The following is a 23,833-nucleotide window of genomic DNA, read 5'->3' as shown; positions in this document are numbered from 1 at the left end:
CTGGTTGGTTGGTTGGTTGGTTTGCTTGTTTATTTATTTATTTATTAATTCTGCGTTCACTTCTTCCAGAACTTCTTGTAGGTCTCCAGGTCGATGCCCTCGAAGGTCTCCTCGGTCTTGGGCTTGGGTTTGCTGGGGAAGTGCCGGCGCAGACGGGCCCTGCGCTCGGCCTCGGGCAGCGTGGTGCTGTCCAGGGGCAGCTGGGGACACGGGGACACGGCGTGAGACACCGGGACACGGCGTGAGACACAGGGACACGGCGTGAGACCCACCCCAAGACACGATGCGAGACCCCAGGGACACGGTGTAAGACCCCAGGATGTGATGTGAGACCCCAAAGACATGACATGAGCCTCCTGGGACATGGTGTGAGCTCCCCAGCACAAGGCATAAGCCCCAGGACATAGCATGAAACCCTGGGACACAGCACAAGGCCTTGGTGGACACGACATGAGCTCTGGGGACACAGCGGGAGACCCCTGGGACATGGCATGAGCTTCCCAGGACAAGGCATGGCCCCCCCAGGACACAGGGTGACACCCTGGGAACAAGGTGTGAGATCCCAGGGACACAGAATGAACCCTCTGGAATACGCTGTGAGCCTCCAGGGACGTAGGGTGAGACCCCAGGATGTGGTGTGAACCCTCTGGGACATGGGGTCAGACCCTGGGGACACAGTGTGAGCCCTGTGGGACGTGGCATGAGTGCCTAGGAGATGGTGTGAGCCTTCAGGGACATGGGATCAGCCTTGTGGGACACAGTGTGAGCGCTGTGGGACATGGCATGAGACCCCAGGACACAACACGAGCCCCTCAGGACATGGTGTGACACCCCCTGGGACGTGACACGAGTCTCCCGTGCCCACCCTCGCCCCCATCCTGCCTCGTCTCCCTCCGCCCCCGTACCATGAGGATCCTCTTGGGCTCGTGGTAGCGCAGGCGGGTGGTGGAGCCGTCGGTGCCCACGAGCAGGACGGGGTAGAGCCGCCCGTAGTGCTGCCGGTGCAGGTGGGACACGGAGGCGCGGTTGGAATTGCTGCGGGTGGAGGCGGCCAGAGGGAGCCGGGACACGGCCCGGGGGTACAGGACACTGTGGGAACAGGGACACGAGCAGGTGTCACCGCGGGGGTGACGTGAACCTCCATCCCACAGCACAGACCTGGTGCTGTCCCAGGGGGTCCCAGACCCCACAGCTCACCTCAGGGCCCGGCTGGCGGCCATCCCAGCACAGGCGGGACGCTCGGGACCCTCACGGAGCACACGGAGCAGGGGACACAGCCCAGGGACACCCTGGGGACAAGGAGAGAGCTCCTGGGGTGACACCGGTGTTCCCATCACAGGGAGAGCCTCAACACCCCTTCCCCGTCGTGGATCAACCCCATGGCAGCTCCTGGCAGGGTTTGGCTCGGCCATGGCTTCCCCAACCCCATAATGGTTCAGCCCCAGCACATCTCCCCCCCGCCCTGCAGTGGTTCAGCCCCAGCTCCCCCCATCCTCACCATGGTTCAGCTCCATTAGGGATCCCCCCATCCCGATAATGGTCCAGCCCACGACCTCTACCCCGTGCCCCCATCATGGTTCAGCCCCACTATGTCCCCCCTTCTCCATAATGGTTCAGCTCTACCACGTCTCCCCCCCACGCCATAATGGTTCAGCCCCAGACCCCACAATGGTTCAGCCCCACGATGTTTCCCCCTCATCGCCATAATGGTTCAGCCTCACCAGGCTTCCCCCTGCCCCGCAATAGTCCAGCCCCGACTCCCCACACCCCGCCATGGTCCAGCCCCACCATGTCTCCCCGCACCTCATCGTTCTGCCCAACACAGCCCCCCCGCCGCCCCGCAATGGCTCACCCCATGTTCCCCCGTCCCTCCCGCGCTGTTCCCCCCCCCGCATCCCCTCATGGTTCAGCCCCATCCCCGCTCACCCCCCCCCCCGCCCGCTCGCGCCCTTGGTCCGTCCCGCCGCCGCGGCCGCGCGCTCCCTTCGGCCCCGCCCCCGAGGTGACGTCACGGGGCGGTGGGCGCGCGCGCGCGGGGGCTGCCGGGATCCGCCCGCCCCCCCCCCATCCCCTCATGATCCACGGGCGGATGCGCGGGGCGGGAATCGCCCGGGCGGGTGAGCGGGGACGGGGACACGGGCTGAGGGGGCACGGCCGGCCCCGGGGGTGCCGAGACCCTCACGGGGATCCTGGTCTGAGCGGAGCTCGTGGGAGCTCAGTCCCTCATAAGGGCCTTGGGCTGAGGGGGCACAGGCGGCCCCAGGATGCTCAGCCGCTCGCGGGGACCCTTCTCTGAGCGGGCGCGACCACCCCCGGGTGCTCAGCCCCTCACGGGGGTTCTGCGCTGAAGGGGACCAGGGTGCTCAGCCCCTCACAAGGACCTTGGAATGAGGGGTCCCGGCGTGCTCAGCCCCCCACATGGACCTTGGAATGAGGGGTCCCGGGGCGCTCAGTCCCTCACAAGGGCCTCAGGCTGAGGGGACTCAACCGGTCCTGGGGTGCTCAGCCCCTTGTGGCGTCCCTGGGCTGAGGGGTCTTGGGGCGTTCAGCCCCTCATGAGGTCCTGGAATGAGGGGTCCTGGCCGGTTCTGGGGTGCTCAGCCCCTCAAGGAGCCTTGGCTGGGGGGTCCCAGCCTGCCGTGGGGTGCTGAGCTTCTCATGGGGGTCCTGGGGTGCTCAGCCCTGCACAGGGACCCTCAGCTGAGGGGGCTCAGCCAGCCCAGGGTGCTCAGCCCCTCACAGGGACCCTCAGCTGAGGGGGCTCAGCCAGCCCAGGGTGCTCAGCCCCTCACAGGGTCCCTGTGCTGAGGGGGCTCAGCCAGCCCAGGGTGCTCAGCCCCTCACAGGGACCCTCAGCTGAGGGGGCTCAGCCAGCCCAGGGTGCTCAGCCCCTCACAGGGACCCTCAGCTGAGGGGGCTCAGCCTGCCCAGGGTGCTCAGCCCCTCACAGGGTCCCTGTGCTGAGAGGCCCCGGGGTGCTGAGGTGCTGACCTGGGGGTGCTGATCCCGCCCCAGGACCCCCTGGATGAGGGGTCTGATCCCCATCCCTGGGGATGCTGAGCTCCCTATGGCCCTCAGAGCCCTGCCTGTGCCCCGTTATCCACGTGGGCTGGCTGAGGGAGGGTGGGATACACCACCCTGGGCTGGTGTATCCCCAGCCCTGAGCTGGGATATCCCTGTTCCCACTTGGATAAGCCAGACAGGGAAGTGCACGTGGAATCAGTTTGGTTTGTGGTTTGGGATAAGCCTCCTCCATGTATCCAAAACCAAAGGTGGTGAAAACACCTGTGGGGAGGTGGCTGGTGAAACCACAGCAGGGTGAGCCTCACCTCTGTAGAGGTTCACCCAGGTGGGTAAACTGGTTCCAGCCAGTGGGTGGGTTAAACTGGTCCAGTTTGCAGCTGAGCACGGTGCTGGAATCACTGGCCTGGACCTTGGAGATTCCTGCAGTGACCTTGAGCAGGTGGTTCCTGTTCCCTCTGCAGCATCACTGCTGCCTGCAATGGGCAGTGCCCACAGTGCGGCCAGGGGAGGGGCTAATTAGTGCTTATTAGCTAATTACTTCCGGGAAAAAGGTGCCCGAGTGTTCCTGCCAGCTCCCTGCTGCAGTGGGATGCTGCTCATGGAATCACAGGATGGGTGAGGTTGGAAGGGACCAACCTCCCTGCTCCTGTTTCAGTGCTGCACATCACTCCCTGTCTGCCAGGGCAGATCTCTGTCTCTTTGGAAAGAATCCCAAATCTTAGAAAGGTGGGAGTGGCATCTTTTTAAGGAACCTGCTAAAAATAGGGAGCAGGTTTATAATCCTAATCCAGGAGACCTTTCTCAAGGCTCCAGGGAAACTGCTTTAATCTTCTTTTCTTCTTTGTAAATGGGGCTTTGCCTTCCCTGCAAAGCCTCTCTGCTAATCAGCATTAATTAGTTTAACTCTTGTGATGTCTGTCCTTTGCTTTCCTGGTTGTGTTGCTGCCTCCCAGGTAAAATCCGGGGTGAGTTCAGCAGGCAGGAGCAGACCAGGAAACATTCCTTGATTTAGGGACAACCTCCTGTATGCTCCTTCAGTGACCACCTCATCTTTTTGCAGCCCAGGGGGGTTCACAGGGCCATTTGTCCTCAGTCCCAGGTGTGAGACCTGCCCAAATATTAATTAAATAATTAATTAGTCGTGCTGTTCTCTGGCTGATCAGCTCCCTGGTGGGCTAGGCTGGATCCAAACCCATTTTTAGGAGACCCTCAGTGCTGGGTGTTTGCAGATTGGCTGCTCTGAAAATGCCAAAACCTGAGCAAAGGATAAAAAAAATCCAGACACTCACATCTTTGTGATGTTCCTGCTGCAGATGGCTTGGAAATGGGATGCAGGGATGCATTCCTGGGCTGCAAACCAAACAGGAGGGAGAAAAAGCAAGTCCCTTCTTAGTTTAATTTTAGCCTGTTTTCCAAGGAAGTGAGACAAGTGATCACACCCAGGTGCCTTTTCTCACTTAGTTATGAGTATTTTTAGGGAAAAAAAAAAAAAAGGGAGTGAGGTCAAGGAGAGGATCGTGCTGAGACATGGTTTGGATCTGTGGGCAAGAGGAGGAGTTTCCCTGGGGCCTTTGTGGTCCTTGGCCTGAGGTGAAGCAGTGGCTGGAGGTGGATTTGGTCCAAAGGAACTGCACTGCCTGCAGAAGGAAGTGCCTGGAAGTGTCCAAGGCCAGGCTGGACAGGGCTTGGAGCAACCTGGGCTAGTGGAAGGTGTCCCTGCCCATGGCAGGGGATTGGAACTGGGTGATCTTTAAGGTCCCTTCCAGCCCCAAGCTATGTGCAGGTGAAATCCTTGTCCCTTTATGCTGGTGCCTGTGAGATCCCCTGCAGGGACAGGGACAGTTTTCCTGTTTCCCATAATCCCAGGCCAGCCCCCCTCAGCCCTTTGGGGGTGTTGGATGCAGCTTTGCCAGGTGGGAGAGCAGAGAGCGGAGGAGGATCCACAAGGGCAGATTAAAGCCCAGTGGGTGGCTCTCATTGGCCATCTTAAAACTGCAGCTCATTAATTAAGGCTTTAGGAGCTCACAAATAGCCCAGCTCTGTGTCCTGAGCTTGTCTCTGCTCCCGGGGGCTGGACTGCATTCCTTGGCTGGAGGGGAGCAAAAGGAAAAGGTAAGGATGCCTTGGAACCTGCTCCCAGCCCATCCCTCCCACCCCTTTCCTGCTTGGAGTGGAATGAAATGGTTGGAAGTGATTTTGGGCAGCTTAAAATTCCTGTTTTTCCCTCCGTGCCTGCTCAAGGGCAGGTGAAATTTTGAGGTGAGGGCAGGGAGAGGAAAGCTCTGTTCCCTGTAGCTGGGATCTAGGACTGGGAATTGCACATCTGGAACAGTTCCTGTTGGCACAGCTGGATCACCTTGGAGGGGAAGCTGTGAAACAGCTGGGCAGGGTCTGTGCTGCCATCCCAGTGTCCCATGGGGAGCTTTCCAGGTGGCTGAGGAAGCTGGTGTGTGATGAAGGAACATTGTTTGGGAGCAGTGCTGTGAAGTGCCCTGGGGTGTTGAATTTCTGTGGTTCCTTCCTCTTTTGGAGTGTTTTCCAAGGAATGCTTAGGGCTCACCTGATTTATTGATGTGGAAGAGAGGAACTGTCAGGGGCAGGAGAGAGGGAAATGCTTTGGATAACTCCTCAGGGACCCTCTGCTTCCTTGCTGCAGGCACTTTGCTGGTCCTTTTTCCTCTTCTGGTATTGAATATTTAGGCAAACCCTGTGATATTTGGAAATCACCAAAATTCAGGGATTAAGGGAATGGTGAGAAGGTCCCCAAAAGAGCTTCCTGGAGCTGCTGGTTTTTGAATGATGGAGCTTAATCCAGCAACGTGGTGATGGGACTGATCCTCCAGGATCCCTGGAGAACGTTTGATCTGATGGATCTCCAGGGCTGCAGCACCTGGAAAACACCAGGCAAAAAGGAGGAATTTCCCTATGGATAATTATTGCCTGTGGGTGTTGCTGCTGCCGTTGGCACCTGCTTAGACTTTGAATATCCCAGGTCAGACAAGTGTCCTCAGGGAACAGAGGGAGGAGTTGTGTCACTCCCTGGCTGTTGTGCTGCCCGATGGAGGGATTTAGGGATAAGGAGGTGTCCAGGCTGGGGTCAGGGAGGCAGCCAGGCTGGATTAGCTGCTGTGGTGAGACAGCACTTGGCTTAAGGCTGGTTAAAAAGTGAGCTGGAAGGTCGGGCTGACATTGCTCTGAGCTAATTTAACATGGAAAGGCATTACCTGCCCCGGGGGTAGTGGCTCCCCAGGCCACACCCAGCCCAGGAGGTTAAAAAAACCTGCTTTTCCCAGGATTTTACTGCTTGAAAAAGTAATTTTGAAATAGGAAGAGCAGAACTGCCTTGTTTGATTTGTCACCTCTGCCTTGGAAGCTGCTGATGGATGAGGGTCCCCAGTGGTACCCCCTTCCCTCTCAGACAGCATTTTCTTCTTTATTCTTCTTTATTCTTTGTAAAAATATTATTAATCTTGATAATTAACATATCTTCTTCCCCAGAGAGGCAGGAACATAAAAACACCCTTTTTTTCCCCCCCTTTCTGGCTGAAGAAACAACTGCAGCAAGTTCTGTGTGGCCCCAGGCTGCCTTTCCTTAACCTGGACCAGGAGCTGAACCCTTCCCTCTTGCCATGAGGCACCTCCAGCAGGAGTTAGTGCTCCAGGAAATCTGGAATGAAACCCCAAAGCACCTCCATGCCAGTGATTTCACCTGAGTTCAGATTCTCTTGCAAGGTTTTGGGATTCAGCCATGGAGGACACACTGGAAACTCTTATCCTGCAAACCCTCCTTGAGGCCTCTTTCTCCCCATAGGAGGGAAGAGGCTGGGACTGTCCCTCTGTCCCATGATTTTCCAGGTGGCACCAGGCACAAATGGCATTTTCTTCCTGTTGGAGAAAGTTTTCCTTAAGATTTCAATCCCAATGGGACTCGGCTGGCATGAATTATCCCACTTCAGTAGCAGCTGGAGCTCAGTTTCCTCCTCCTTGGGGTTATTCCTGTGGGTTTAACCTCAATCCATTGAGGAGATCCTGCACTCCCAGTACTTTTTATCAGCTCTAGGCTTGTGATTTCTCATCATTTCTGATTTTCCTGCAGAACTTTCAATCCAAGGATAAAGAACTGGTGCTGTTCTGAGGAGCTGAGCACCCCTGGGAATCCATCCCTGTGTTTTCATGGATGTTTCCAACCAGACACATATTTTTCTGTCTCTCCCCAGTCATGCAGGGACCAAGGCCAGTGGTTCTGAGTGGCCCTTCAGGTGCAGGGAAAAGCACTTTGTTAAAGAAGTTGCTCAAAGACTACGAGAACATCTTCGGCTTCAGCGTCTCCCGTGAGTATCCCTGTGTTCCCAGGGAAAGGCAGGGCAGGAGTTCAGGGCTGTAGCTCTATTTGTACCCCAAATAATGCTTTTCCATGGCTTGCCTGTGTCCCAGTCTGTCTGTGGGCTCTTTGGGATGTGTAAATTAATTGGGATGCCTTTTACTGCTGATATTGAGTGGCAAGTCTGATTTGTCTGGAATAGCACCTTTTCCAGGTCTGGGAATTCCCCACAGCTCTGACAGGTAACAAGATTCTTCTGAGTGATTCTTGCCACTGAAAGTAACAAAATTCCCCCAAATTTCTCCTTCAAAAGCCACTTGATTTTTCCCTGGAGCTCTGCCAGGTGTTTTTAAGTCCGTTACCAAAATGTGTTTTAATGTCCCAACACTTTGGGTCCTGCAAGTGAAATCCTTGCTTTGAGACCTGAGATCTGGATTCACTCCACCACGAAAGAGCAAACACTGGATGTTGAAAAATTTAATGTTATGGGAGGTGAAAAGACTTAAAAATTATCTTTTTGTGTGCTTCAGCCTGTGCTCTTGATGAATCTCTCACTCCAAACCAAATCTTGCTGTTTTCTCCCAGGTTTTCTCCTGGGAGAGATTTTTTTCCCCCTAAAATCCAGGGGCCACTTAGACCTTGGCTTTTCTTTGATACTTTGACATCCTTGGGTGATGTACAGAATTTCCAAGGTTGTTTTATTTTTTTTTTACCTGCAGATACCACAAGGCAGCCAAGACCTGGGGAGGTGAATGGCAAAGGTGGGTGTCTTGCAGCTGGATTTGTCTCCTTGGAGTCTCCAAATAATCCCCTGAGGTTTCAGTTGAGACACCCTGGTCTGACTTGACTGACCTGGTTTTCCAGAGTTTCAGGGGAAATACCCCAAATGCCCAGTGCTTTGGGAAGTGCAGCTGCTTAATGAGATGTTTTAATCCTCATTAACAGCTTGTCCCCAGCTGTTTCCTTGTTCATTTGCATGTTTAAGAAAGAACCAAAAGAGGTTTGTGCTTAATTTCCAATGGGCAGTTTTCACTCTGAAATGAAAGGGAGGAATTTTAACAAAAGATAGAGAAACATTCCTTTTTTAGTCTGCTTGGTTTTGATGTTCCCTTTTATCTCCCTCTCTCTCATCCCATTCTAGTCTTTAATTAGAAATGTTTCCAAATGAAGGGCCTTGCCAGCCCTGCCAGAATGTGTTCCACACCTGTGGGCAAGAGCGGGGAGAGGTTCCCACTGCACCAGGAAGGGGAAAGGGGATGGAAAAGGGGGTACAGCAGCATTTCTGGCCACACAGAGAGCTCCAGAATGTTTGGAAGAGGTGTCTGGACAACTGGTGTGGAGAGGGAATGCTGTATCCAGTAACTAGGAAGGAGATCTCTGCAGTCTCCCAGCGTTGTCCAAAGCACATTTTAAGTGTCTTCTCCCCCAGGCTCCCGTGGGTGTCATTTTGACCATGAACTTTACCTTCAAAACTGTCAATTCCTGGCTGTTTTCCCTGTTTTTTCCCTCTCCAGATTATCACTTTGTGACCAGAGAGGAAATGCAGAAGGAAATCGATGCCGGGGAATTCATCGAGCACGCCGAGTTCTCCGGGAACATGTACGGGACAAGGTACGTCAGGTGTCCCTGCCCATGGCAGGGGGCTGGAATTACATGGTGATTAAGTCCCCTTCCAACCCAAACCATCCTGGGATTCCATGAATTTGGGAGCAGAAGCCATGACTGTGACATCCTGCTCTGCTGAAGTGTCTAATTATGAATTCCGTGGCACCCCTGGCCGGGGTTGAAGAGTTGGGTGGGTTCTAAAATAGCTTTGCCCTGGGCATTGGAGCTGGTGATCAATCCAACATGAGGCTGGAACGTTAATTAGGAGGCAGAGATCTTATATAATTATTGTGGGAAAACTGTGGTGCTGTCAGGGAAGGACCTGCTGAGGAGGGAGGTTAAATGTTTCGTGGGCCATTTAATTACTTGCATTAAAGAAATTTCCCTGAAATGCTTTTCAAGAAGACTTAATGCTTCCTGAAGAGCTGAATGTGCCTTTTGGAGGATTTTTTTTGGAGATGGCAAAGTTTCCTTCTGAGGGTAAATTCTTCCCTGTGAGGATGGTTTGCCAGAGAAGCAATGAAGACTAGTGTGCAAACCAAATAAATACAGGATCTCTCCATGCCTGTGTTTCCTCTCCAAGTGCCTGAGGATGTTTCTAATCCACTGTGGGATAAAATGGAGAGAGTCCCTCATGCCTGTCAAAACTTTTCACCAGTCCTTTCTGCTCCTTAAATCTCATCAGGGAATAATAATAAATAACTAAAAATCAGTTGCTTAATTTTAGAGCCCTGTGTGTGGGATGACCCTAATTCCTGCCCACAGAAACCAGGATTTCTTGGAAGCTGCCTTAAATCAGAGGCTGAAATCAGAGTTCAGGTGTGGAGTCTCTTCCTCAGGCTTTCACAAGGCAGAGCAAGCCATTTTGAGGAGGTTTTTGGTGGGTATAGGTTGGTGCTGGCATCTGGGCAAGGCAGCAAACCTCTGGATTTGTAGTCCAGGTACTCTGAGTGCACCAGGAGTGGGTTGGTGTTGCTGCATTTCAAGGGAGAATTGTAGGAGTTCAGGAACAAGCTCCAGGCAATTCCCCCACGCTGGGGGGAAGAGAGGTTGTCTTTAAGGACATATGAGAAGCCACCACTGAAAAATGAAGTGAATCATCAAGTGGATCTCGTGACCCAGACGGAGCATCCGTGTCCATCCCTCAGGAGAGCGTGTGGGTACAGGAGTCAGTGGATCTCTGGAGAAGGGAACTTCTCAGTGGCTTTGCTCTTTGGGGAAGGTTGTTTCTGTGTTTGTCACAGAATCCCAGGATGGTTTGGGTTGGAAAGGAGACCTTAAAGACCATCTAGTTCCAACCCCCTGCCATGGGCAGGGACCTTTCCACTGGGAGGTGGAGCTTTGTCACAGCAGGAGCTTTATGGGTGGTACCTGAATCGTGCTGCTTGTGGGACAGTCACACATGATCCATTTCCACACCTTCCAGCATGGCTTTGCCAGCCTCTAGCAGGAGGCAGCAGGTCCCTGCTCCACCCCAGGGTCCCAAAGCACATTTGGAGAAACTGTTCAGCAAGAGCAGAGCCCCATTTTGGGCCCAGGGTTGTCCCGTGAGGTTCCCCCGCTGCCGGAGGGGGACACACCAACCCCCCAGTGCACACTGACCCCTTCCCTGTGTGCTGTGTCCCCAGTAAAGGTGCTGTGCAGGCTGTGCAGGCCCAGAACCAGATCTGTGTCCTTGACATCGACATCCAGGGCGTGAAGAACATCAAGAAGACCGACCTGAACCCCATCTACATCTCGGTGCAGCCGCCGTCCATTGACATCTTGGTGAGCGCCCGCCTTGCTTTGCCGTTAGGCAGTTAGAGGTAATCAGCTCTTGCTCTGCAGATGGGGGGGTCTCACCCCTCCTTCACCCATCTCCGTGTTCCTAAGGGCCCTGGAATAGGTGGGGAGGACATTCCCAAGCAGGCAGTTCAGCTCCTCAGCCTCTGGCTCTCAGGGATGAATCTTCCCACACTCTGGTTTTTTGAGTCCCTCCCGCGTGTTTTCCACACCTCGGCATGTTTGCCTGTGCTGGGTTATGGGCTCCATCACAATCCTTCAGATGGGCTTCATGCTGGGGAGAGAGGGATTTTGTGCTGAGATTTGCCTCCACAGTTATAATGAAACCCGTGGAGGCTGGTTTTGTGCAGCACCATAAATTCTGTACCCCGTAAATTCTGTACCCCTCTGGTCTTGCCCCATGTGAGTGATTGCAGTGGGACTCTGCAGAAATGGAGTCACTGTCGTGGTTCAGAGAGGGATGAGGACACGTGAGCACAACCCCTGACTCTCCCCTCTTGCTCTCAGTACATCAGGCAGTCTCTGGTTCTCGTTGAGCTTGAGGAGGAGGAAGCCAACAGCACCACGTGGCCAGAGCCCAGCAGAGAGATTTCATTTCCAGCAGTACCTGGAAAAATAAATAAATAAGAGGGAGGTAAAAAAAAACCCAAACCCTGGGACCCCGAGCTCCAGGTAGGAGATGCTGAGCCCAGTTTGGCCACTGGTTTGCACTGGGCTGTAAATGAGGGTGCAGGGTATTCTCACATGCCCATGGTCACAGACAGCCCTGGCCTGAGGGGGTGGGTGGTGGTTTCCACCTGCAGCTTTCAGAACACTTATTTTTTTAATACATTTTTCACTGTGTTTAGGAAAAAAGGCTACGAGACCGAAAGACTGAGACAGAGGAGAGTTTACTGAAGCGTTTGACTGCAGCCCGAGTGGACTTGGAGCTTAGTAAGTCCTTGGAGTGGTGTGAGATGGAGAGGGGATGATGCCTTGGTGATTCAGGAGCTGGTTTTTTTCAGGAATATCTGATTTGTGCTCTCCAGAGCCAACTCTGATGGAAGCACTTGATGCCTTTCCCACTGCAGCTCCTCGTGGGTGGTTGGCAGAGCAGTGGCTGAAATAATATTACCAAATAACACAAGAGGTGACCCAGGGAAGAAACATCCTCCTCTAACTCTTGTCCTTGTCTCCTTCTCCAGGTAAAGAGCCTGGGCTGTTTGACCTGGTCATTATTAATGATGATCTAGAAAAAGCCTATTCTGAATTGAAGGAAGTGCTGCTGGAGGTGAGTCCTTGGAGCTTTTCCACCTCATTCCAGGGCAGGTGTCACCTCTGGGACAAGAAAGTCTGTCCTCAGGCAGCCCCAGGAATGTCACCTCATCCCACACTTGGTCTGGGTTGAGGGATGTGACTGAGCACAGCTCATGGATGAGTGATGATGGATCTAGGGCCTAGAAGTGGGAAATGAATCCAGCACAGTCCTGGGTTAGGGAGAAAATAAAGATACATCCCTGGGTGGTATAGAAGAGGATTCCTATTTTTGGAGCCTCCCAGTCAAACCTTGCCTTGTCCCTGAAGGTGAACTCTGGGCTCACTCCTCTGATCTGAGTCACTCCTGACCTCCAGAGCTCTGAAACCAAGAGTTTTTCCCCAAAAGTGGCAGATTCTCAGTGGTTTTCCTGCTCTCCTTGCAGGAAATCAAGAAGACCCAAGAATCCAGGAAGTCCTGAGCTGAGCTGACCCTGCTTGGACATTTCAATTTTGCACATCATTCCCGAAGCATGTCGCACGGCTTTATTCCAACAGACATTCCCTTTAGGCTGCTCCTCCTCCCCAAGTTTCCCTAGGATGTTTATATTAAAAGGAAAGAAAAGGAAACCTGGTCGTGCTCGTGTTTCTCTTCGCCCCACGTGCTCTCCCAGGTTTGTACCTCCAGATCCTCTGGAAGCTGCCCAAGGGCAGAGCCCTTCTGGAAGGCTGTGGAGGAGCTCTTTGGGCACCTGCATCCCTGGCACGTGGCTTGGGATGCCACTGTGGGATCTGGGGAGGGACACGTTGTGCCAGCTGATGCCACTCCATAAAGGGCAGCTATTTTATCATCACTCCACTGCTTTTTTTTTTTCTTTTTCTGGGGGAAAACTCCTGTGAACTTCTCTGCTATCCCAGCAGCAATCTTGGAATTCACACGTTGTTCCACTTGAGTTGGGGTGCAGGTAGATTTTTGGATGTTCTTATACCTACAAGCTGGGGGGGAGAAAAGATTTCCCTCCCAAGCTGTGCAGCCTTTTGGGCTGATGTGCTTGAGGGCAGCAATAAATCCCTTTTCCTGGAGGAATCCATGGTATCCAGCCACTGTCACCCATGCTGGTCTTTGCTTTGAGACCTGGAGAGCTTTCACTTCATTTCCCGAGTTTTCTTCAGCCTTAATGTCGATGCTTTCATGGAACTCATGGTGGGATTTCTGGGGTTGGCCTGTGTAGGGCGAGGGGTTGGACTTTGATCCTTGGGAGTTCCTCCAAACTCGGGATATTCTGTGAACTTCCAAGCCCTTTGGTCCCTCCAGCAGGTCAAATCCTGAGGGTCCTTGGAGGGGCTGGTTCCTCACAGAGGGTGAAGACTGTGGAGCCAGGCTGGGAGAGCTGGGGGGGTTCACCTGGAGAAGAGAAGGCTCCAGGGAGAGCTGAGAGCCCCTTGCAGGGCCTAAAGGGGCTCCAGGAGAGCTGGAGAGGGACTGGGGACAAGGGATGGAGGGACAGGACACAGGGAATGGCTTCCCACTGCCAGAGGGATATCGGGAAGGGGTTAGGGTGGGGAGGCCCTGGCACAGGTTGCCCAGAGCAGCTGTGGCTGCCCCTGGATCCCTGGAAGTGTCCAAGGCCAGGTTGGACGGGGCTTGGAGCAACCTGGGCTAGTGGAAGGTGTCCCTGCCCATGGCAGGGGGTTGGAATGACATGATCCTTAAGGTCCCTTCCAACCCCAACCATTCTGGAATTCTGTCCTGTGAAATGACCAGTCCACCAGAGCTCCCAGCCCACCGGTGGTGACTTCCAGCTGTTTTCCCCCCAAACCAATCCCGGATCCAGCTGGCACCGAGCAGCCCATGAGCAGCTGGACCGACAGTGCCAGGCTCTCAGTTCCTCACCCCCAAACCATGTCCTACCATAGCAGGTTTGTATCTTAACCCTCCAATTTTGGGTTTCCTCCTCTTCATATCCCATTCTTCCAGTTTATCCAGCTGCTCTGAGGTACCTTTTGATCCAGGTCACTCCAAAGCTCCGTGTTCCGGACAGCAACAAACAGGACCCCACCCTTGGCAACCCTTTTAGCCCCTCACTTGCCTTCACAAACGTGATTTGAGGGTTGTTTTGACCATTTACCTCTCCTGGACTGTTAAATACATGTTTCCTAGATTCCCTAGAAATATTCCTTCCTCTTGTGGGTGTCCTGTTGCTTGGTTCTAACTCTGGTAAAACAAGCAGGAAAATCCCGCGTGGATTCACGGTGTGAACCTCTGTGTCCAGGCTCTTCCTGCGCCATCAAGCGATGGACCGGGATTATTTTTTATTCCTGAACCTTGGGATTTTGTTAAAATTTGAGGGACGTGTTTGCAATGGGAAAAGGTCCCCTCTAGATGGCAGCTGTGACAGCGGGAAAGCGCCGGGATCAGGGATCGGAGTCACGGAGCAGCAGAGCTGGAGGTGCAGGACACGGCGCTGGGCTCAGTCTGGTGAGCTCCGGCCATCCCGTGGGACCTGCGGTGCCGACACCACATGGAAATGCCCATTCCCTGCCTGCTGATCCCTCCTGCCAGCACCTCCAGCCCAGCCTTCACCCATCCCAGAGGGAGAGGTGAGTGGTGCCCGGGAAACGGGGATGATGCTCCAGCCCGTGTGGCAGCGCTTGGAAAATGGAAACAAGACAAGTCGTGCAGACCCCTCGCATTCCCCTTCCCTGTGGGAAGGGACAGGGAAGTCTGGAATAACCTGGCTTGTTTTGGGTGACCTGCTTTGGCTGCTGTGTGTGCCGGAGCCGAGCAGGGAACGCCTGGATGGCCGGGGCTAATGGGAGGGGACAGGGTGGCCGTCGGGATGGGGATGGGCAGCGGAGGGATTGGGAGCGGGTGGTGGAGCCAGGCTGGTCACCGAGCAGGTGGCACGGCTGGGGGGCATCCCAGGGACTCATTTTGGGTGCTGGCAGTGCCCCTCTCCAGGTTGGGGGCCCCTCTCTAAGAGGGGCATCAGATCCCAAAAGTGGGTGGGCGAAGGCACTTGTTGAGATGAGTTTAATTCCTGCGTCCTGAAAAAATGAGAGTTTATTCTATTACTTACGTTTGAAACCATAAATACCTTTTGGGATCCATGTTTTTGGTACTGGCTCGTTGGTGTTCCATTCCCACATCCCAAGGACCACGCTGGGCAGTTGTGGCAGCTCCCAAACTCTGGGTTCTCCACAGCTGCTCGTGGTGCTCAGTGTGGAGCTGGGATTGAGGCATCAGACTGGCAAAGCGAAGGATCAGGAGCCTCCCTGCCCAGGGGTTATTTGTGATTTAAGATTCTCCTCCTGGAGGACACTTTCTCCCACGCAGGAGATCTTCCAGGCAGGGAGGTGCTGTTCCCATCTCGGGGCACACCCAGGTAAAGGAACAGGCCCTGCTCCTGGGTTGCTTCCAGAAATGTCAGAAAAAGGGATTTTATGTAACTGTATATTCACTGTTCTGTCAGACTGGGATAAAACTGGACAGGCTTCAGCTCTTTTCAGCTCTGAGATGCTTTGGGAAACGTGGCAGCACCTCATCCTACATCCCTGCAGGAGGAGGATGGAGAAGGGTGCTGGGGGTGGTGTGAGGAGCCACACCAGGGAAAAGCTGGGATAAAACCTGCCCTGGGAGCTCTCCCTGGCTGGGCTGGGGGTCACTTGGAGCCGATGCCAAAAAAAGAACAACCCCCTGTAGCACTTTTGCTTCAAAGCTGTTGCTTTGCAGTCGTTGCCTTGTGGGTTTTTGCTGAATCTGGGCTGACACCAGTTTTGGGGCAGGAACTGATCATTTTTCCCTGATTTTTTTTTTTTTGTATCATTTTTCCTGCCTGTCCCCCTTTGGCAATAGAAATACCTCTCCAAGGAGAGAATGTGGGTTTGGGATGCACCAAGAGCCTGCTGGGAAGGATGTTGTGCAGGGATACACGAGGGCAGGCAATCCCTAAAGCCCAAACCATCCTGGGGGAAGCCAGGAAAAGCTGGAGGCACACTCCAGGACAGCTTCAAGCAGCCAAAATTAGCCCAAATTAGCCCAAAGCCCCCACCCTGATGAGCCCACGGTCCAGAGACTTGTCCTTGCCGTGGTTTTTCTTGGCATCTCAGTGCTGTTGGAGGCAGCTCTGATTTCCAGGCTCCCTTCCATGCCAGTGCAGAAAGGCACCGCGGGGCAGAGCCAGCCTGGGAAATAATTGGGCAGCCGGCGTGGAAAATGAGCAACGAGGGGAGAAAACGGAGCGGGAATGACCCTGATCTTCCCGCTTGTCCGTCAGCGTCCGGCTCCCTCTGTGCCTGTTCCCAGCACGGAGCATCCCAGGTGTGGAAGTGTGGTGGGATGGTGTGTCATGGGCAGGGCTGTGCCTGCAGTGATCCGAGTGCTGTCCTAGGATTTCCTGGGAGAAGAAAACTTCCTGGAGAGGGTGTTCAGCTCTCAGTGGGGTCGGTGCTGCCTGGCCCCGAGTCCAAGGGGCTCCAAGAGTCCAAATTCCCACTTCTTTAGGCAAAAAACGTTTTTTTCTGCTCTATCCACTCTGATGGAAACCTCTCCTAGGGAATCCTCTGGCGCCTGTGTGGCCTCAAACAGGAGCTGAGAGGTTTAATCCAGGGAATTTGGGGTGCCAGCCCTCTCCCTGGGGTCGCAGTGGAGCCACAGGGTGAGACCTGCTGGTGCTTCCTGATCAGTCACAGTGCAAAATCCTCTGGCATCATCCCAGAGAGGATGAGGAGCGATGGAACCTGTGGGAGCAGAGGGAGGTGGGCTTGGAATGGCTTTCCCAAGATGAGGAATCCAGCCATGGTGGATTGTGGGCTTTTTTTTTTTTTTTTAAGGGGCCTGCAGCTGGGATGGGTCTTGTGCCGGGTGGTGTGACCCGTGCCAGAGCTCCAGGAGCCTTTGGATGATCCTCTGGGACATGGGGTATGACTCCCGGGGATGGGCCTGTGCAGGGCTGAGGGTTGGACTCCCTGATCCTTGTGGGTTCTTCCAACTCAGCACAGTCTGTGCCGTGCCGGGTGTCCTGATGCCCTCTGTGCTTTCCCCCAGGACAGGGAGGGGACATCCACGTGCCAGCTGCTGCCACCTCGCCCTGAGACACCCCCAGCACCGACAACAGGTAGGTGCCACAATCCCACCCAGCCCATCACCCTCCCGGGGGATCCCTGATCCACGTGGGGCTCAAACAGCCCCGTGCCAGCACCCCTCGTCCAGGAGCTCCTCCAGGGCTTTTCCCTGACGGCCTTGCTGCTGGGAAGGGCGTTGTGTGGAAGGATGGAGTTTCCTCTCCAGCACAGGGCGCTGGGGAGAATCCCGATGCCCTGGATGCCCCAGGGTGCTTGTAGGGTGCTCCATGAGGGTCAGAGCCGCCCTGGCAGCCGGACCAGGCCGTGCCAGCCTCGTATTTGGGTCAGCCACATCGACTGGACGTGCAACTGTGTCATCCCTGGAGAGCGCGGGACGCCGATCCATAATCCCGGCCGGCTCCGGGTGGGGTGACACGCACGGCCAAGCGCCGGCACCCACACCCTGCTCCAGGTTTATCCACCCCCAGCCCCCAAAACTGGGGAATCCAGCACAGCCTCAGCTTTTCCCAACAACAGCAGCTTGTCCCGGCCGTGACTCCGGCCCTGCAGACACCAGGAGCCATCTGCAATTCCGATTGTACCAGTTGCCACCGCAGGACGACTGGAACAACCGGATGCTTGTGAAATCAGGGATGCATCCCCCCCCCTCCTGGTGCATGATTCTCTCTGTCCGGGCACAGAAAGAGGGAGCAACAGGATGTTTTCCCGGATTTTACTCTCCCCCATCTCCAGAGACATGGGGAGGGGATTTAAAGAAGGGAGGCAGGAAAGGCAAAATTCCAGTATCCAGGTGGAACTTGGAAAGTATATATATATTAATTTCCACGTAGAGGGGGTTACTTCAGTGATTCTTTTAAATGAGTAAGACCCCTGGAGCCAAAGGGCACAGGGAAGGGCAGGGTGACTGTGCCCCCACAGCGCCCACGTCCTCAGCCCAGCACTAATTTTGCAGATATTCCCTGAAGGATCAGGGGCTGCTGCTCCTGTTTGCATCAAGGAAGTCTTGATGGAATATAAAGCGCCTGTGTGGTGGCACTCCAGCCCTAGGGATGTCCCTGGCTCCGCAGTGCAAAGCCAGCAGGGAGGGGATGGGGGAAAAACTCCTCAAGTTTTCCCAGTCCCCCCAGTTACACCAGCAATGTGCTGATGTGGATGTACCGGGTATAGGATGAGGAAAAGAGGGTGGCTTATCATTTTTCCTGGTTGGAAGTGCAGGATACTCGAGCTGCATCCCTTGTTCTGAACACAGTGGTGGTCCTTGATGCCTCCTGGAGAGAGAAAACAACCCCCCAGCTCAGGTGCAGAGGGGGAACTGGTGGGATCCCAAACCAGTGGGATAATGTCCCTGCCTGGAGCACATCCATGGGGTGGGAGTGCCTGTCAGACAGTTCCCCTGAGGAGGAGGGTGATCTCACCTGGTCCATCGATTCCATATCCCACTGGAATTATTGCAGTGGCTTGACCTGCAGACCCAGAGAGCCAGAACTTCCACAGTCATCCCAGCCTCAGACCTGGGAACATCCCTTCTGCTCCCTCCTCCCAGTGCTGCCTGCACCTCTGCCCACATTCCCAGGAGCAGCCTGGCTCCATCACAGCAGCATTCCCACATTTAATCTGCCTTTATAGACATAATTTTTATGTAATACTCTGTGTTTTATGCCCTCCCAAGTACAGGTGCTGCTTCTCCTTGGGGCCATCCCCCTCCTGTGGTGGCACCTCTGGGCTCATTGCTGGGTTTATTGCTGAAATCCAACCTCATCCCCCTTGGCCTGTGGGGAAAAAAATGTCACCAGTCTTCTTGCAGTAGCTCCTGGTGTTTCCAAAGACAGGCAGGGTCTTCACTTGTGCCTTCTCATCTCCTTGGCTGCTGCAGATGGGCCCTGGGGGCCACTGAGAACATTTTGGTTTTCTTTTCTTGCCACCTTCCCATTTAATAAGTTATCAAAAAGGTCTCCCTGCTCATCACCAGCCTGACCAGACCCAGCTCACCTGCCCTCCAGCCTGGAGAAGCTGTGGGTGCCCCATCCCTGGAAGTCTCCAAGGCCAGGTTGGGTGGGGCTTGGAGCAACCTTGGATACTAGGAGGTGTCCCTGCCCGTGGCAGGGGGTTGGAATGAGATGGTCTTTAAGGTCCCTTCCCACCCAAACCATTCCATGATTCTGTGATCTCAGTGGACACCTCCAGACCCTCTCCAGCTCCTCCATGTGCTCCTCCCATGGATGCAGCTCCAGATGCAAAGTCCCTGGAAGGATCCCAGCAAAATACCACTGGGAGCTGTTAACACCCCTCCTCAACCCCATCCTCCCACCACCTCTGTACCCCTGATGTATCTGATCCAAGATCCCATTTCCTTCCTCTGTTGGAGGAACCTCACCCCGGGCAGCGGCGCGGTGGCGTTGGCAAGGGAGAACCGGGATCCCTCCTGCCCTGGGAGGAAAACAAAAGGAAAACAAAGCCTCCTGCTCCTCTCCAGCGACAGGAGGAAGCCTTTTAGGAGCTCTCAGAGGAGCAGAAGCTTCACCCTGTGCCATCACACATAGGAGCTGCAGCTCCAGGGGGGACAATGGTGCCATTGAGCAGGACACTGAAACGCTGCCGTATTGTGCCTGGCAGAGAGATTCCCGGGAATAATCGCCTCCTCCTTGGCTTTGTTGCAGGGCTGTGCTGGTCCTGCTGCAGGGCTTTCTCCCCACGGAGGTCTCTGGTTATGTGGTGAAGACCCTCGGCCCAGAGGCACCTTTTTTCCTGGCTGGGGAAGGTATGGCTGGAATTGTCATTCCCAAGCGGGATGGGACCCTGGGGGTGGCACTGGGAGGGAGAAATTGGGGGTTTGGGAGCAAAAGGATGCTCTGCTCCTCACCCCGGGGGGGCCTTGTCACTCCTTCATGGATCCTTATAATATATTGTATATATTATATTGTATATATATTATATTGTGTATTATATTGTCTATTTATTATATCGTGTATCTATTGTGTATCTATTATACTGTGTATATATTATATTGTATATATATTATATTGCATATACATTATATTGAATATACATTATATTGAATGTATATTTTTAGATATCATTTTTTTAGATATCATATTTTTTAGAGACCCTATTTTTTAGATATCCCATAAAAAGTCAACTTTGAGAGTCACAAAAATGATCTTATTTCTTTTTATACAGAACCTTTTGCATTAAATACGAGCTTAAGCCACAGAAACCCGGCTCTTCTTCGGGGTCTGGACAAACCCTGAAAATTCAGAGCCAGGGTTTTGCCTGGGACTTTTTTAAACAAGGCTGAATGAGACTTTGCTCTGGGTCTGATACAAAGCAGGGCTGAGATTTTTTTAGGAGCATATTTAAGGTTGTTTTCGAGCTGGGCACCTCCAAAAAGCATCTCCCTGCATGTTTTCTGGTGAGAGTGTTTTCCTTACCCCAAAATCTGCTTGAAATCCTGGGATTTGGGCTGAGCTTTGGGATTGTGAGTGTGTCAAGAGCTGCAGCAGCTGCATGAGCAAGTGCTGTGGTGATGTCTCCCTTCTCCCTCCTCCTCCTCTATCCCTGGAGCATCCTATGAGCTGATTTCCTCTTGAAAATTCCTTCTGGGAACACATCCCCCCCCTGCACGGTCAGCCAGGTTGTTTCCCAGCTTCTTCCTTGCCTAAAGCAGCTGGAGAGCAGAAACCCACTTGAAAAAAATGCAATAAGAGCCTGAAAACTTGGCTTCCCCATCCCAGGAGAAGAGGACATCTCTCAAAAATCCTTTTAAACCAGGAAAAAACAACTTATTTTGAGCAGTTTCACATGGTGGGAGCCACTTAAGACACGCTGAGGGTCATGTAGGATTAGGAGGTTGGAGAACCACGAGATTTTTGGAGGTTTAGAGTCTTCTTCACGCTGGATTTGCCAAGAGTTAGGATTTTCTTAAAGTGCAGTGAGTAAAACTCCTCTGGTTTGGACCCCTGGAAGCCAAATCTCGCCTCCCAACCCGGGGCCTTTAAGGAAAACATCAATTTTTGTGAGATCAGCCATAAAATCATCTGAGTTGGCAACGGGAAGGAACAGCCAGTGATGTGCCAGAGGTTTTTGCCTCTGGATGGGGGAAGTTATTTAATCCCTGGGTTCGAGTGAGGGGCAACATCCCCTCCCCCCTGCAACCAGAGACCTGCACAGGGGGGAAAAAAATCCCTCTGGCAGGGAGCAGGAAGGGCTGGGAGAGGAGGGAAATGTCCCCTCTGTCCCCTGCCAGCTGTTTTCCCTTCCAGCTGTTACCCACAGAGCCCAGCAGTGCTTCCAGCTGTCCCCCCTTCCCTGCAAAACAGGGCTGGGAAGGGAAAAGAGGGATGAAGAGGAGCTGGGATGGTGCTGGCAAGGAGCCTCTTGTTAAATACTAGTTAAATATTTTTAGTATTTCACTAAAAATATTTAACTGCAAAGTAAAACCAAAAAGTTTCGGCTCTGCTTCGGGTGTGAAAATTGGGGGGGGGGGGGGGGAAACAGGTTTTTTGGTGGTGCTGGGGTCTGTCACTGCAGCTGTGAGGACAGGGTGGGTTTGCAGCCGATTTTCTGCTCGGCCTCAGTGCTGTTGGAACAGAAAGGCAAAGAAATTCCAAACAAGAAGGAAACATTTCTTATCCTGCTGCAGCACCTCCGCTTCCCTGCTCCGAGGAGCTCTTCCTGCTATTTTTAGCCCTAAACCTTTGGACTATTTGAATTATTCGATTTTTTTTTTTTTCTTTTCCATAAGCACTGGCTCTGGAAGTATTCACCACATTCCCTTTTTTTTTTTTTTTTTTTTAAATTGGATTTTTTTTTTTGGGGGGGGGATGCTTGGAAGGAAATTCGAGAAATAAAAGGAAATTAAGGAATCCTTGGCGTCCGGGGGTTTGCAGTGTCAGATCCAGAGGAGCTTTCCCGGCTCGGGAAGCCTCCCCAGTGGAGGTCTCCACGTCACCATCTCCAGGCTGGATCAGCGGGAAGAGCCCGGGTTCAAAGGGGTGTGGGAGGGAGGAGAAGCGTCGGGAGCTCTGCCCGCGGCACCGGGCAGGGACCGGGATCCACAGCCAGCCAGGATGGGACGTTTTTGGGAAGGACTGAGCCCGGAGATTCTCTGTATGTTACTTTTCAGTTTGTTTTATTTCGTCGTCCCCCCCCCCCCTTCCCCGCTTTATTTAGCTGATGAGTTTTTTAGCTTGGCTGATTCCCAGCGCTCCAAAGATCCCCTCCCTCCGCTTCGACCCCGCTCTGCTCCCACCCTGCTCCTCATTTTCTGCCCTTTTCCCGTCGTTTTGGGTGGGAAATGTGCTCGTTTTGACTTGACGTTCGTGTCCTGCCTTTCCTGCCGGTGGTGAGAGCCTCAACATCCCTATTTGGCAGCAGTTTGTGCTCTTGGTGGGTGTAAATCATCCCCCGGCTCCCAGGGCACTGCAAATCCAGCTCCTGGGGGTTTGGGATTAAGCTGCCAGTGGGTTAGCTTTTTTCTCATGGAAAAAGTAAGGAATTCTTGGCTGGGAGGGTGGGGAGGCCCTGGAACAGGTTGCCCAGAGAAGCTGTGGCTGCTCCTGGATCCCTGGAAGTGTCCAAGGTCATGCTGGAGCAACCTGGGCTGGTGGAAGGTGTCCCTGCCCATGGCAAGGGGTTGGAATGAGATGATCCTAATGGTCTTTTCCAACCCAAACTGTTCTGGGATCCTGTGAAACCCCTCTGTGCTCTGGGACCTCCTGGCCTCTCCCTGCCCCAAACCTCCTTCCCCTCTCAGACCACCAGAGGTGGGGAGAGGAAGATACTTCAGAGTCTGGTTTTCCTGCTGGTCCTGAGTTACACTTTTGAGGTTTCTGCAAGTCTGTGGGTCTGCATCCTGTTTCCTTTGGGATCAGCAGCTTAGATCCCTTTGCTCCTGCATCACAAGGTCTTTAAGGGGGACTCTGGACACAGGAGCTCATCCCAGCAGCTGCTGCCTCTAACCCACGGACAACAGGTCCACTGATCTTCTCTGTGAGGTGCTTTTGGATTGTTTTTAAAACAGATTTTCCACGCTTTTCACCCCCACATCCAAAAACACCTCACAAAGGATGTGCTCCCTCCTGTCAGCCGGGGAAACCGAGGCACGGGGAGCATCACCACCAGTGGGAGCTGCACCTGCTCCTTGGTGGCCTCCTCTTCTTGGCCAACCAGCCCTTCCTTGAGGGAAAACTCTCCTCTTGGCTACTGAACACCCAGGATGTTCTTCTGGAGTGGGATCTCCAACTTGCATCCCCCATCCACACCTCGAAGTCCTGAGAAGAGCTTCATGTGGAGATGCTGCTGCATTTTTGTCACCTTTATTCATCCCATCTTTTTAAAATCTCTGAGATCTTCCTTGGGGTTAATGGGCGACCCTGAGCTACGTCCCTTCTACCTCCAGACCTCTGCATTTGTCCAAAGGGTTTTCAGGAAAGGGGGGGATGGAAGGAGCTCCTGAGCCCTCCTTGGTCACGCCTGAGCAGGCATTTCTCTCTCCCCTGCTGGAAGCTCCATCTCCTCCCATCCCAAAACGCCCTTCCCATCTATCCCAAGTACAGGAGCTTGGCTTAATTAATTAATTTGAGCTGTGCTTAATGGGAGAGTGTCGTGTCCTGTCCTGGTGGGAGGCTGAGTAAACAACCCATATCCCAAACTGAGGGACACCAGGAGTCTTAGAAGGCTACAAACATCATCTCCTTTCCCCCAAATTACCTTGGAATGCCACAGGAGGGCAATCTGTCCTGTGTCCAAAGCCTCCTTAGGAAGCTGGAGGAAGGAAATCCATCC

At 53.7% G+C, this 23,833-nt stretch overlaps 3 protein-coding genes across 6 annotated transcripts in view; 2 read left to right on the top strand and 1 right to left on the bottom strand.

Moving 5' to 3' along the window:
• Positions 1–12: 12 nt before the first annotated feature.
• Positions 13–2,076, bottom strand: MRPL55 (mitochondrial ribosomal protein L55). 2 transcript variants are annotated; one of them, XM_064639829.1, is made up of 4 exons: positions 1,927–2,076; positions 1,198–1,289; positions 906–1,089; positions 13–200 (listed from the first exon to the last, which is right to left on the bottom strand). In XM_064639829.1, the coding sequence occupies exons 1-4, from the start codon at positions 2,074–2,076 to the stop codon at positions 57–59; spliced, it is 570 nt and encodes a 189-aa protein (XP_064495899.1). In that variant the 3' UTR covers positions 13–56. The 2 variants fall into 2 exon arrangements, with proteins under 2 accessions (XP_064495899.1, XP_064495910.1); XM_064639840.1 differs by having other exon boundaries at positions 1,198–1,290; positions 1,930–1,985.
• Positions 2,029–12,595, top strand: GUK1 (guanylate kinase 1). 2 transcript variants are annotated; one of them, XM_064639778.1, is made up of 8 exons: positions 2,029–2,117; positions 7,242–7,355; positions 8,065–8,106; positions 8,860–8,956; positions 10,579–10,717; positions 11,581–11,665; positions 11,917–12,002; positions 12,412–12,595. In XM_064639778.1, exons 1-8 carry the CDS (start codon positions 2,075–2,077, stop codon positions 12,445–12,447), a joined length of 642 nt encoding a protein of 213 aa, XP_064495848.1. In that variant the 5' UTR covers positions 2,029–2,074; the 3' UTR covers positions 12,448–12,595. The 2 variants fall into 2 exon arrangements, with proteins under 2 accessions (XP_064495848.1, XP_064495852.1); XM_064639782.1 differs by lacking the exons at positions 11,917–12,002; positions 12,412–12,595 and adding an exon at positions 11,240–11,366 and having other exon boundaries at positions 11,581–11,660.
• Positions 12,596–14,442: 1,847 nt separating this feature from the next.
• GJC2 (gap junction protein gamma 2) overlaps positions 14,443–23,833 on the top strand; it is a 37,483-nt gene continuing 28,092 nt past the window's right edge. Inside the window, exons 1-3 of one of the 2 annotated variants that reach the window (XM_064639755.1) lie at positions 14,443–14,566; positions 17,013–17,082; positions 19,708–19,808. The gene's annotated coding sequence lies outside the window, so the exon portion shown is untranslated. Of the gene's footprint in view, positions 14,567–17,012; positions 17,083–19,707; positions 19,809–22,004; positions 22,157–23,833 lie in introns of those variants that run through there. The other variant, XM_064639761.1, reaches the window with a different exon arrangement.

The sequence above is a fragment of the Pseudopipra pipra genome, chromosome 1, assembly GCF_036250125.1.
Source record: "Pseudopipra pipra isolate bDixPip1 chromosome 1, bDixPip1.hap1, whole genome shotgun sequence".
Classification (NCBI taxonomy): Eukaryota; Metazoa; Chordata; class Aves; order Passeriformes; family Pipridae; genus Pseudopipra; species Pseudopipra pipra.
Note: the sequence above shows the minus strand (reverse complement) of the source record. Positions and strands in the feature narration are given on the sequence as shown.